Source organism: Eschrichtius robustus, chromosome 12 (assembly GCF_028021215.1).
Source record: "Eschrichtius robustus isolate mEscRob2 chromosome 12, mEscRob2.pri, whole genome shotgun sequence".
NCBI lineage: Eukaryota > Metazoa > Chordata > Mammalia > Artiodactyla > Eschrichtiidae > Eschrichtius > Eschrichtius robustus.
This window is the reverse complement of record NC_090835.1, coordinates 55,077-69,553: the sequence shown is the minus strand read 5'-3', so window position 1 is coordinate 69,553 and position 14,477 is coordinate 55,077. Positions and strand designations below refer to the sequence as shown.

The 14,477-nt window shown below is 52.1% G+C and overlaps 1 protein-coding gene across 1 annotated transcript in view; it reads left to right on the top strand.

Moving 5' to 3' along the window:
• Positions 1-12,127, top strand: part of CFAP100 (cilia and flagella associated protein 100) — a 48,707-nt gene extending 36,580 nt beyond the window's left edge. The window contains 4 exon segments of the mRNA XM_068558456.1: positions 8,746-8,881; positions 10,007-10,212; positions 11,156-11,249; positions 11,971-12,127. Coding sequence (XP_068414557.1) covers positions 8,746-8,881; positions 10,007-10,212; positions 11,156-11,249; positions 11,971-12,084 — 550 coding nt within the window. The 3' untranslated portion in view covers positions 12,085-12,127.
• Positions 12,128-14,477: the final 2,350 nt, after the last annotated feature.

The window sequence follows — 14,477 nt, the reverse complement described above, 5'->3', positions numbered from 1 at the left end:
CTCCCAGTTCTGCCATAGTGACCGCAGGAGCAGAAAAGAGAAATTAAGCCTCAGTCGCTTCCTGGAAACCACGCAAACCTTCCTCCAAGAAGGACCAGCCCAACCGGGAAGTCAGAAAATGCGCAGGAAGGAGTCCAGCAGAACCCCAGACAGCGTCGCTGGAGGTGAGGGTCAGCCCTGCAGTAGCTGGGGCCACCAGGACGGGGCCAGCCACACCCAGCAGAAAGCACTTGCCCGTGTCGGCCTCGCCTGAGCCACACGCCGTGTATGCTGAGTCTTGGCACCCACGCGAGGCACCTGCAGCCCATGACTGCCGCTCAGACGTGGAAACGAGCCTCCACGGCCCGGCGGAGACCAGCCGGCATGTCAGCCTCCAGCCCAGGCTCCATCCCGACACTCAATCAAAGCGACACAACTCACCTTAGGTCCCGGGACTGGATGTGCACTGACTTCCAGCTCTAAAGAGAAGCAAACAAACACTGTCATCGGGGGCTTCCCTGGTGGCGCAGTGGTTGAGAATCCACCTGCCAATGCAGGGGACACGGGTTCGAGCCCTGGTCTGGGAGGATCCCACATGCCGCGGAGCAACTAGGCCCGTGAGCCACAACTACTGAGCCTGCGCGTCTGGAGCCTGTGCTCCGCAACAAGAGAGGCCGCGATAATGAGAGGCCCGCGCACCGCGATGAAGAGTGGCCCCCGCTTGCCGCAACTGGAGAAAGCCCTCGCACAGAAACAAAGACCCAACACAGCCAAAAATAAATTAATTAATTAATTAATAGATAATTAGAAAAAAAACAAAAAACTGTCATCAGAAACATGAGAAAAAACATTCATGAAGGGGATGAGTTTGAGAAATCCTAGTAAACGTAGACACTGTGAGAATTAGGGGAACGTCTTAATTCCTCTCTTGAGAGGCTTCACCCCCGCCGGGGAAAGACCCGTTGGGCACAGGGAAGCCCACCGGGGTGAAGAGCATGACGAGGACTGAACACGGCGGCAATCAGGCGGGCAAAGCGGGCAGTAGGCTGGGGCAGCTACCAGAGCTCCAAGGAGAAGAACAGGTGGCACTGCGGGAGAAAGGGCAGGGCCCAGGGAGACGCCTGCAGGTGCCGAGTGGGAGGAATTCTAGGCGCCAACAGACGGAAGGCAGGAGAGGCAAAAGCCAGTGCACCGGCAGGTGAAAACCGCCCTGGGCTGAACCCAAGGCCCAGGTGCAGGGAGAGGAGCTCCCACTGGGCACCTCCATGTGGGTAAGAACGAGAAGAAAAAGCTAGGATGCTGGAGCAGACAAGGAAAACAAACAAAACCCAGGTCCTATGAAGGAACCAGAGCCAAGCGTGTGTCATTCGCTGCCTCCAGAATCCTAATGCCAGGGTCTAGGTGAGCACGGCTCTCAAGTTTGAGGGGTGAGAAGGGTCTCTTCATTTTTTTTCTTTTTTATTGTGGCAAAATCCACGTAAAATTTACCATCGTAACCATTTTTAAGTGTGTGGTTCTGTGGTATTAAGTACATTCACAGTGTTGTGCAGCCGTCACCTCCATCCATCCCCATGACTCTTCATTTTGTAAAACTGCAGCTCTGTCCCCACTAAACACTGACTCCCCTCCCTCTCCCCAGCCCCTGGCTCCCACCATCTACTTTCTGTCTCTGTGGACATGACTGCTGTAGGGCCCTCATGTAAGTGGAATCGTACGGTATCTGTCCTTCTGTGTCTGGCGTAGTTCACTGGGCATAATGTCCTCAAGGTCCATCCGTGTTGTTGCAGGTGTCAGAATGTCCTTTTTTTGTCAAGGCTGAATAATATTCCATTGTGTGTGTAGATCACATTTTGTCTCTCCATTCATCTGTTGTTGGACACTGGGATGCTTCCATGTTTTAACAATTGTGCATAATGCTGCTGTGAACATGGGTGTACAAATATTTAAGACCCTGCTTTCAGTTCTTTGCGGGTATATGCCCAGAAGTGGAATTGCTGAATCATATGGTAACTGTAGTTTTAACTTTTTGAGGAACTGTTTTTCAATGTGAAAAGGCCCTATACCTTGATTATGCTGGTCCTTACACAGTATGTACATTTGTGAAGCCGCATCAAATGGTATACATAAAATGGGTACATTTCTGATATGTAACTTAAACCTCGATAACAAAATATTATTTGGTGAACTTAGGACTATTTTGAAGATCTGTCATTAGGTGGGTTAATGTTTATAATGTTTATAATTGTTATATCTTCTAGCTGTATTGAACCTTTTATTAATATATAATTTATTAATATATAATGTTCTTGTCTCTTGTAACCTTTTCTGATTTAAAGTCTGTCTGATATTAGTATGGCCACTCCTGCTATCTTTTGGTTATATTTGCATGGAATACCTTTTTCATCCTTTGACTTTTGACCTGCTTGTATCTTTGGATCGCGAGTCTCTGATAGGCAGCGCCTAGTTGGGTCATGTGTTTTTACCCATTCTACCAATCTCTGTCTTCTGATTAGAGAGTTTAATCCATTTACATTTAAAGAAATTACTAATATGGAGGGACTGACTTCTGTCATCATGCTATATCAAGCTTTATAGCTCTTTTTTTATCTCTCATTTCCTGCATTACTGTCATCTTTTGTGTTTTTTTGTTTGTTTTTGTTTTTTGTTTTTTTGTTTTTTTTGATTTTTTTTTGTAGTGAAATAGTTACATTCCTTTCTCATTTCCTTTGGTGTATGTTTTGTAGCTCTTTTCTTTCTGGTTGCCATGGGGATTACATTTACTAACCTAAAGTTATAAATAACCGTCAAATTTGAATCTATATCAGCTTAACTTGAATAACATACAAAAACTGCTCCTTTACAGCTCCGTCCCTACCCCTTTTGGTTGCTGATGTCTTCATACATTGTGTGCCCCAAACATAAACTAATAATTCTTTAAATGCATTAGTCTCTTAAATTATGTAGAAAACAAGATTTGGAGTTACAAACCAACAAGTTTCAGTAATATTAGTTTTTACACTACTGATTTTTTCTTCTTTAAATGTATTAGTCTTATAAATCATATAAATAACAGAAAGTACAGTTACAAGTCACTGTTACCATAATACTGGCTTTTGTACTTGCTCATGTATTTACCTTTACTGAGATTTTTATTTCTCCGTGTGGCTTCAAGTTACTATCAGTAACCTTTCATTTCACCCGGCAGGACTCCTCTGGGCATTTCTTGCAGGACAGCTCTAGTGGTCACCAACTCCCTCAGCTTTTGTTCATCTGGGAATGTCTTGATTTCTCCACTTTTAAAGGACCCTTTTGCCAGATGTAGGATTCATGGTTGACATTTTTTTTTTCCTTTGAACACTTTGAATATATTGGCCTTCTGTCTTCTGGCCTCCACAGTTTCTAATGAGAAATGTGCTGAAAATCTTAGTGAAGATCCTTTGTATGTGGTGATTTGCTTCTCTCTTGCTGCTTTCAAGATTCTTTGGCTTTTGATTATCCTGTGATAGTTTGTTATAATATGTCTCAGTGTAGGTCTCTTTGACTTCCTCATACTTGCATTTCCTTGTGTTTCTTGGATGTTTATATTCATCCAGTTTGGAACCTTGTCAGCCATTACTTCTTCAGATATATTCTCCGCCTCTTTCTCTCTCTTCTCTTTCTGCGACCCGCACAATGCATGTATTGGTCCTCTTGTTGTCCTACAGGTTCCTTAGGCTTTGTTTGCTTTTCTTCAGTCTTTTCCTTTCTGTTCCTCAGCCTCCATAGTTTCCATCGTCCTCTTTTCAAGATCACTGATTGTTTTTTCTCCCTGCTCAAATTTGCCTTTGAATCCCTGTAGTGAATTATTTATTTCAATTATTGTGTTTCTTAGCTCCAGGTTTTCTTTTCTGATTCCTTGTTAAGCTTTCTACTTCTTTGTGGATATTTCCATTTTGTTCACACATCATTTTCTTGACTTTCTCCACATCTTCTTTTAGTTCTTTGAGCACCTTTTAACACAGTTTTTTAAAAGTCTTTGTGGTATACCTGCCATCATGTTTTTTTAAGGAACAGTTTGTTTGTTTCTCCTGTAAATGGGCCATACTTTCTCATTTCTGTGTGTGCCTTGTGAACTTTTGGTAAACCCTGAATATTTGAGTCTAATAATGTGTTAACTCTGGAAATCACATTCTGTCTCTTCCCCAGACTTTTCTGTTTATTGTTGCCATTGTTTATTGGTTTTGTTTTTTTTTTTTTACTGTTGTACGCTATCTTTGTGCTGAGAATCACCCTGAGCTGTAAACTTAAGGTCTCAGGTCTTTTCTGAGACTTTCCCTTGTCTTGTGTGACCCCTTTCTAATTTTCCTCCCATATATGTTGCTTTTTAACGCCTTTGTCCTTTAATGTCTGGCTCTCGAAAGGGGAAAGGAGCCAAAAATGAAGTGGGTGCGGGGATATTTCCAGTCCTTTAACTGCCCTGGAAGTCAAGTCAACCAGAGGGAATCAGAAGCAGCAATCAGTGATCAAAGCACAGATCCTGAGATTTGGAGGGCAGGGTCTTTTTCGCCCACCCTGGTTCCTGCGAGCGGTGTGCAAGGTGCTCCAGGAACAACACCTGCACAGATGCTGCCAGAGGGATGGAGGTGGGGGATAGGTAGCTGTTACTGTGCTCAGTGCTGAAATGGACAGAAATGAACACGGTTTTACATCAGAGTCTTCCCCTAGAAGCTGCAAGCCTCAGCAGACTCCAGAGTTACAGAAGAACTCCGTCACATTTCTACCAGTGCAACAGTGGTCTGGACGGGGAGGTAGACGCCTGGGGCTTCCTACTCTCCCATCTTCCCCTACTTCAAAATATGTTATCTTTGTTCTTTTTGCTGCTGTTTCTGCAGGAATATGGTAACTCCTTCTCTTTTGCATAGTCTTTGAATGACCTTTATTCACATTTGGTTGTGCTTGCTTTTCTCTCTCTCTCTCTCTCTCTCTCTCTCTCTCTTTAATACCAGTTCAGTAAACTTTCTGAGTATATGCCCCCAGGTATCTATGAAGGGATTCTCTTTCTTGTTACCTCCTAAAAAACCTATTATAACGTCTCCAGTTCAGCCCAGGGGCTCTAAGAAAATTTCAAACACATAAACATATACAAAAGTAGAGAGGCGGGACTTCCCTGGAGGTCCAGTGGTTGAGACTTCGCCTCCCAGTGCAGGGGGTGCGGGTTCGATCCCTGGTCAGGGAATTAAGATCACACATGCCTCGGAGCCAAAAATCCAAAACGTAAAACAGAAGCAATATTTTAACAAATTCAATAAAGACTTTAAAAACGGTCCACATCAAAAAAAAAAATCTTCGAAAGTAGAGAGGTTGGTACAATGAGTCTCCAGGATCCCATCAGCAGCTTCACCAGTGACCAACTTGTAGCCAATCTCCCTTCACCTAGACCCCACCCACTTCCCTATGTCCCATATTATTTTTATAAATTTATTTATTTATATATTTATTTTTGGCTGTATTAGGTTTTCATTGCTGCAAGCGGGCTTTCTCTAGTTGCGGTGAGCAGGGGTTACTCTTTGTTGTGGTGCACGGGCTTCTCATTGCGGTGGCTTCTCTTGTTGCGGAGCATAGGCTCTAGGCGCGTGGGCTTCAGTAGTTGTGGCATGCAGGCTCAGTAGTTGTGGCTCGCGGGCTCTAGAGCGCAGGTGCAGTAGTTGTGGTGCATGGGCTTAGGTGCTCCACGGCATGTGGGATCTTCCCAGACCAGGGCTCAAACCCAGGTCCCCTGCATTGGCAGACAGATTCTTAACCGCTGTGCCACCAGGGAAGTCCCTCCCATATTATTTTGAAGCAAATTCCAGGCGTTGTATCATTTAATCTTTAACTATTTCAATAGATACTTCTAAAAAGATGAGAGCTCTTTAAATTAACCACAATACCATCATAGCATTAAAAAAAGTAATCCTTAATATTGAATATTCAAAATCCATAAACGGAGTTTTTCAATCATTAATTTGAATTAGAATCTAAATAAGATCAATACTCTGCAATCAGTTGTATCTTTAAGTCCCTTTCAACCCATAGGTTCCCTCCCTGTGTGATCACTTTTTTGGTGGCAAAATGCTCCTCAGATGCTGTGCATTGGATTCCCCCAGGGATCTTGCTTTTTTAAAAAAAAAAATTTAGTATTTTTTAAAATTGAAGTATAGTTGATTTACAATGTTGTGTTAATTTCTGCTTCACAGCAAAGTGATTCCACCACACAAATATATATATATATATATATATATATATATGTATTTTTAAAAATATTTCTTTCCATTATGGTTTATCACAGGATACTGAACATAGTTCCCTGTGCTCTACAGCAGGACCTTGTTGTGTATCCATTCTGTATATAGTAGCTTAGATCTGCTAACCCCACACTCCCACTCCACCTCTCCCTCAACCTCCTCCCTCTTGACAAGCACAAGTCTTTTATCTCTGTCTGTAGCCTGTTTCTGTTTCGAAGATAGGATCATTTGTGGCATATTTTAGATTGCACATATAAATGATGTCATATATTTGTCTTTCTCTTTCTGACTTACTTCACTTTGTGAGATAATCTCTAGTTGCATCCATGTTGCTGCAAATGGCATTATTTCATTCTTTTTTTTTTTTTTTTTTTTTACTTTTTGGCCGCACCCTGTGGCATGTGGGATCTTAGTTCCCCGACCAGGGATTGAACCCCTGCCCCCTGCATTGGAAGCATGGAGTCTTAACCACTGAACTGCCAGGGAAGTCCTGTTACATTCTTTTTTATGGCCGAGTAGTATTCTATTGTATATATGCACCACATCTTCTTTATCCATTCGTCTGTCAGTGGACACTTAGGTTGTTTCCATGTCTTGGCTATTGTGACTAGTGCTGCTGTGAACGTGGGGGTGCATATATCTCTTTGGATTAGACTTTTGTCTGGATATATGCCCAGGAGTGGGATTGCTGGGTCACATGGTAGCTCTGTTTTTAGCTTTCTGAGGATCCTCCATGCTGTTCTGCACAGTGGCCGCAGCAGCTTGCATTCCTGCCCACACTGTAGGAGGGTTCCCGGGGATCTTGTTAAGTGAAGTCTCTAGTTGGGCAGGTCCTGGGTGGGGCCTGGACCCTGCGTTTCTGACAGATGTGCTGGTGATGTGCACGCTGGTCTGAGAGGACCGACGCTGAGCAGTGTGGCCCTCATGCCCTGCATTTCCTGAGTCTTTTCTCCTTTCCCAGTGGGATCTGGTGGAAGAGAAAAAAGCCTGTGACCCAACAATTTGACATTTAAAGAGAACTAGTGGGGAAAAGGTACCTTTTTATCCCAATTACCTGGAGAAGAAACAGAACAACAAAATTATCCCCCGGCCCCCAACCTGGTCCATGTAACAGACGTGCCGGCTGCAGGGTCACTCATGGGTCCAGGCACTGGACGTAGAGGAAGCTTTACAAAACAGGCTAGAACCGAGTGCAATCTTGTACCCTTAGGAGATGCATCCCTGACCCCAAACACACCCGCCCTTGTGGTGGGCACTCAGGGTTGCGGGGGGGGGCCCGGCCTCTGTTATTGTCCCGGGCAACCTGCGTGCACCCCACAAGGGCCCGCGGGGAGGGTATGTGTGAGCTGCGTGTGGCCTCTCAGGCCATCCGCCTCTGAGAGCCCAGGAGAGCTGGCCAGACCGGGTCAGGATCCCTCATGCTCAGGCTTCTGGCCTCAGCCCCACAGCCATGGGGCTGCAGCCTGGGGGGGCACCGGGAGACTGAGGCCCGTAGCCCTGTGGCGGTGCATGTGACAGACCGGTGGCCCCCAGTGGGCAAACGAGCAGCAGCCCATGGCACTTGGCCTATAAACGAGAAAATGTCAGTATGTTCCATCAACCAATGGGCAGAGCCACAAAATCACTGTAGGGGAAAGGGGCACCTCTAGGCCTCCCGGCACTGCTGGCTGAGTGGCCAATGCGCTGCTCACTCTGGCCGGGACTTGCATGCAGCTGCCCATGTGGGATGGCCCCTCGACAGCCCTAAGAGCCAGGATTCCTGCTCCAGAAACCCCAACATACAACGGTCAGTGTCTGCCATGATTGTGAAAGATTAAAAAAAAATTTTAATATATTATTTCATGTAAAAGTTGATTGTTGCTATCCTATTCCTAAGAGAATTGAAAACATGTCCTCACAAAGCCCTGTCCTGTCAATGTCCATAGCAGCATTATTCCCAAGAGCCAAAAGGTGGAAACTACCCAGATGTCCAGTGATGAATGAATCCATCAGCAAAGTGTGGTCTCTCCACACAATGCACTATTGCAGTCATAAATGGACCACAGTGGTCACAGAAAGGAATGAAGCTCTGATACGCGCTACAACACGGACAGACCTGAAAACATTATGCTGAATGAAAGAGCCAGACACAAAGGGACAAATTTTGTGTGGCTCCATGTTAATGAGATATCCAGGAGACAAAGTACGGGAGACGGAAGAGTGGGAGTGACCGCCTGGGTTTCTCTCCAGGTGGTGAAAATGTTCTAAAATTAGATTATGGTGATGGTTGTGCACCTTTGCAACTCTACTAAAAACAACCGAATTGTACACTTGAAAATAATTTTATGGTGAATTATACACCTCAATAAGGCTGGTTTTTGTTTTCATTTTTTTTAGTGTGGATTGTTAAAGATCTTACCTTTTCCTCCTGCATCTCGCCAGCGCCTCTGACCCTGGGCCTCACCCAGCCCTCAGCATGCGGCAGAGGCCAGCAGGCTCAGAGAGGTGCTGGTCCCCCATGCAGGGACCGGGAGGTCAGCCAGCTGAAGCAGTGGATCGCCGCGCTGATGATGTCCATCGCCAAGGAGGAGGAGATAGCCGCGGAGCTGGAGCTCAAAGCCCGCATCTTCCATTTTGGCGAGTACAAGGGTGATCAGGAGGTAGGGCCCCTGGATGGACAGAGGGCTGCCCGTGGGCGGTGGTGGGCAAAGGGCACGTGGCCACAGGCCAGGGTGGGAGGGTGGGGGCATTCATGGGCACCTGCTGGGAGGGGGCCCAGTGCCCAGAGCTCGGACAGTGGGAGAGCGAGGCCCCGGGGGCGTGGTGCTCCAGGGCTGCCATGGCCCCTTGCCACTGTCCAGGCTCTGGGCCTGACCCAGGGGTGCCACTGGACAAGGCCGCTGGCCCCAGTCCGGAGCCAGCCATGTATTCACACCCCGTGACAGGCAGCTCCCCGACACACCTCCTCTATCCCTTGCTTCCTTCAATGACTACATCAGCTTCTTAAACACACACAGTGTGTCTGGAAGTGACCCTGCCAGGAGGAAGGCAGGCACATCCCCAGCTAGGCTGGGAGGGTGAGGGAATTTTGAGGGCACAGAGGCCAGGGATGTGTCCTGGGACCGGGACCGGGCACACCCCTCCTGACAGCATGCCCGGCGCCCAGGGTGTGGACCTGGCTTCCTAGTTCATTCAAATTCCTGTTGAATGCCTACTGTGCGCCAGGCACCGGGCCAGGCGCATGGGATGCCCCGAGAGCAGGCCAGGCGTCCGCGCCTCCTGCAGACTAGTGGGCGCTGGCTGTGCCCTGGGCCTGGCCTGTGCCTGCTGTTTCTCTTGTAACCACCCCGTGGGACAGGGGTGTTGAGTTTTCTGAATGCCAGGACAGGCTGAGAGAGGGGAGTCCGCCTGCCCAGGGCTACACAGAAAGCAGGTCACAGAACGTGGTCCTGGGGAAGCTGAGGTCAGCGTGGGGGCAGAACAAGGAGGGCTCCTGGAATAGGGGACTGGGCCTCAGTGGGCACCCCGAGGCCCAGGCATGAGCCCCAGTAGGTGCCGGGACTCAGGATCTGGCTGACCACAAGAGGGCCAAGGGGTCAGGCACTCTGGCCAAGAGAAGTCCAGGCGTCCATTTCTGCCCCCTCCCCCCCGCTTCCCGAGCCCCACTGCCTGGCGGGCAGGGCCCTGGGAGGTCAACCAAGCCGCAGTGAGAGGTCTGGCCGGCTGTGGCTCGGGGCCGGCCCAGGCCCGCGTGGCCACACTGGAGGGGGCCTCCCGCCTCGCAGGACAAGCTGCTGGAGAGTCTGACCCGCAAGGTGCTGGACGTGTACCGGCACTGTGTCGGCAGCCAGCAGGAGTCCAGCCTGGGCACTGTGAAGATGCTGGCCGCCATCGAGCGCCAGCTGGACGAGCTGCTCGAGAACCTGGAGCGGGTGCCCCAGGCGAGGCTCGAGCAGGCCGAGAAAGCCAAGGAGAAGGAGCGCCGTCTGAGGTGAGGTCCCGCAGGTCCCGCAGCTGTCCCCGCAGGGACCCTCACACTGCTGCCCTGGCTCTGGGCGGGCCCTGCCCGCGGAGCTCCCGAACCAGGGGCAGGACCTGGTGCTGCATGCTGAGGGAGCGGAGCCAGGGTCTGGGGGCGTCTGGGGGCATCTGGGGGCCCAGACGGGGCAGCACACTCAGCCCGATGGAGAAAGTCCCTCTTGGGGGCGTGTGGTGGCATCAGGGGCCTGGGAGCCAAAGTGAGGGTGCGGCCAGCTGGCCTCCCCTCCGAGGACAAGGGACGGTGACAGGCGCTTTGCTGGCTGGACCGGAGGGGGAGGGGCTGCACTGCCAGAGCCCAGGGTTGGGGGGCGGTGGAGGGGGAAGGGGCCGGCTTGGGAGCAGCTGAGGGGAGCCGAGGTCAGCAGGGGATGCCCGGCTCCGAAGGGAGGCCCGTGGAGCTCCCCACAGGCCCAGTGGGGTGCAGGCCAGTCCGTGGCCACCTGGCTCACTCGGTCCTAGCAGAGCCCCGAGACACAGTCACCTGCAAACAGCCCTGTCTCTGCCACATGCACAAGGGCTCTTCCCGTGTGTCCCTGGACCCTGCTTGAGCAGGCACTGGACAAAAGTTTGCCGGCCACAAGTACAGAGGAGGACACGGGACCCTAGAGCCTGCTGGGGCCTGGGCCTTCAAGGGTGGCGATGGGCGGGGGGATCTGTGACCAGGGACGAGGAGCTAGGAAGTCGGGTCTCCCGGGGGGATGAGCCCAGAGCCGCGACCCGCGAGGAACAAGGGTCAGAAGCCAGGCCCTGACCCCTGGCAGGGAGGTGGGGGGAGTGGGCAGTTTTCTCCGAAGATGGAGGGCTGTGGCCTGAGGGCCGTATGGGAGGGAGCTGGTGACTCGGTGGCCTTCCCTGGGCCTCTAGTGATGAATCCCTCTCTTGCTGCCACCCAGACTCCGGGAGGAGCAGCTAAAGCTGCAGAAGCAACTGCAGGAGGAGCGTCTGCAGCGGGCCCAGGCTCGGGCCCAGGCCGAGGTCAAGAGGAAGGTGGGCAAGGTGGCCCTGAGGAGGCGCGGGGGCCTGGGAGGGGTGATGGCTGCAGCCCCCCCTGGCTCGCCCCCTTTTGCAGATGCTCTTGCTGAGGTCCTGGGGGGGGGGCGGGAGATGGGCCCGCAGAGCGGGGTCAGGGCGGAGCAAGTTCTCCCGTTCCGGGCCCGCCGCCCCAGCTGCCCCTCCGGACCTGCTTCCTCCGGGTGCCCTCCCAGCCCCGCCCGGCTGCGGGCCCTCCGCCCAGAGCGCTGGCGCCCACAGCTCAGCCCCCGCCCCGGGTCCCACCTAGTTCCAGCCAGGCCGCAGGCCAGGGTCGTCACCCCTCAGCAAGGCCCCCCAGCCGCTGCGTCCTCCGCCACAGCAGATGGGCTGGAGCAGCCTGTGGCCTCGGGCCCTGGCGTCAGGATGTGTGGTCCCTAAAGCAGGCCTGAGCCTGAACACGCCCCCAGCACACATGAGGACACTGCGGGGTCTCCCGCGATCCTTGCGGCAGGAGACACGGGCCCTCCAGCCTGGCGTTTCCGCCGACTTTCCAGGGTCCCCCCTTGTCATCCCGGGGGGCAGGCCCGGCCCAGGCTGGGTAGACTTCCTCCCCGAGCGCTCACAGCGGCCCCGGCCCGCCCGCTGAGCGCGAGTGGCCGCGCGTGACCAGGGGGGCTGGCACGGGCCCCGGGCTCGGAGGTCGCGGCGCAGGCTCACGGCGTCGCCCTCCGCACAGAGGGGCAGGAGGCTGGTGTGCCGCTCGCGGCCGCCCGCCCTGAAGAGCAAGGAGGAGTCCGCGCCCGAGCTGGCGGTCAAGGGCACGTGGGAGCAGCTGTTCTTCTTCACGTAGCGCCCGGCCGCCTGCCGGCTAAGGAGCAGCAGAGGCGGCGGCGCTGGCGCGACAGGGTGCGGCGGGGCTGGCGCCGTGCCCCCCGCTCCCGCGCTGCCCCTCAGCCTCGCGCGAAATAAAAGCTGTGTCGCTCTGGTACCTCGAGGCCTGTCTCAGGAGGCAGACGCTATGGCAAAATGTCAGTCTCCCCTCAGTCGTCATTTAAATCAGCAGATAATGAGAGAGCAGCCCATTTTGTATGTGAGTTCAATTAGCTGCTGAGACAGAGAGCTCCTTCCTGAGGTGAGGTGGGGACAAAACCCAGCCCCACAGTGGGGTGAGGGTGGGATCAACCCCAGAACCAGCTGAGATGAGATGTGAGATCAACCCCGGTTCCAGCTTGAGGTGAGACTTGGGATCAACCCTACCTCTACCCTGTTGTGAAATGTGGGATAAACCTTAGCTCCAACCTGAGGTGAGCTGTGGGATCAATTCCGTTTCCACCTGAGGTGAGGTGTGGGATCAGTTCCGTTTCCACCGGAGGTGAGGTGTGGGATCAGTTCCGTTTCCACCTGAGGTGAGCTGTGGGATCAGTTCCGTTTCCACCTGAGGTGAGCTGTGGGATCAGTTCCGTTTCCACCTGAGGTGAGCTGTGGGATCAGTTCCGTTTCCACCTGAGGTGAGCTGTGGGATCAGTTCCGTTTCCACCTGAGGTGAGCTGTGGGATCAGTTCCGTTTCCACCTGAGGTGAGCTGTGGGATCAGTTCCGTTTCCACCTGAGGTGAGCTGTGGGATCAGTTCCGTTTCCACCTGAGGTGAGCTGTGGGATCAGTTCCGTTTCCACCTGAGGTGAGGTGTGGGATTAACTGGAACTCCACCCTGAGATGAGATGTGGGATCAAACTGAGTCCCCATGGAGTTGAGGTGTGAGAATAACCCTAGTTCTACGTGAGATGAGTGTGGTGAGATTAAACCCTGTTCTACCTGAGGTGATGTGGAGGATCATCTCTAGCTCCAGCCTGAGGTGAGGTGTAGGATCCAACCCAGTTCCACCGTGAGGTGAGGTGGGGATAAACCCTAGCTCCACAGTGGGGTGAGGGGTGGGATCAACCCCAGCTCCACACTGAGGTGAGGGGTGGGATCGGCCACAGCACCACTGTGTGGTGAGGTGTGGCATTAACTCCAGCTCCATTCAGAGGAAAAGTGGGGCATCGACCCCAGTTCCACCTGAGGTAAGGCATGGAATCAACTCAAGTTCCACCCTAGGGTGAGGTGGGGGACCACCTGCAGCTCCATCCTGAGGTGAGGTGTTGGGTCGAAGGCTGTTCCACCCTAACTTGAGGTGTGGGATCAGCCACAGCCTTTCACCGTGGTGAGGTGTGGAAGCAGCCCAGCTTGAACCTGAGTTCAGGTGTGGGATCCACACAAGCTCCACCCTGGATGGAGGTGTGGGATGAACCCCTGTTCTGCTTGAGGTGAGGTGTGGGATTAACCCCACTTCAACCCTGAGGTGTGGTGTGGGATCAACTACAATTCGATCCGGAGGTGACGTGTGGCGTCAAATCCAGTTCCAACCTGAGGTGAGATGTGGGATCAACCCTAGTCCCCATGGAGTTGAGGTGTGAGAACAACCCCAGTTATATCTAGGTGAGATGTGGGATTGACCCCAGTTCTTCCTGATGTGAGTTGTGAGATTAAGCACTGTTCTACCTGAGCTGATGCGGAGGATCATCTTCAGCTCCAACCTCAGGTGAGGTGTGGGATCAACTCCCTTTCCACCTTGAGGTGAGGTGTGGGTTCAGTCCCCTCTCTCTGTGAGGTGAGGTACGGAATCCACCCCATTTCTCCCCTGATATGAGATGTAGGATCCACCCCAGCTGCACCCAATTTGACATGTGGCATCAACCCCAGTTCCACACTGATATGAGATGTGCAATCAGCCCTAGCTCCCCACTGAGTGAGGTGTGGGAACAACCCAATTCTCCCTGAGGTGAGGTGTCGAATCAACCCAGATTCCACCCTGAGGGGAGATGTGGGATCAGCCACAGCTCTGCCATGTGGTGAGGTGTGGGATTAACTCCAGCTCCCTTGGAGGTGAGGCTTTGCATCAACCCCAGCACCGTCCTGAGTTGAGGTGTGAAGTCAACCCCAGTTCCACCTGAGGCGAGATGTGAGATCAGCCAGAGTTCTACTTGGGGTGAGATGAGTTAAACCTCAGTCTTACCTGAGGTGAGGTGTGGCATCAACTCCAGTTCCACCTTGACTTGAGGTGTGGGATGAACCCCAGTTCTACCTTGGGGAGAGGTGTTGCACCAGCTCCAGCTCCACCTTCAGGTGATAGGTGGGATAAACCCAGTCCCACCTTGATGTGAGGTCTGTGGTCAATCCAGCTTCACTCTGGGTGAGGTGTGGGAT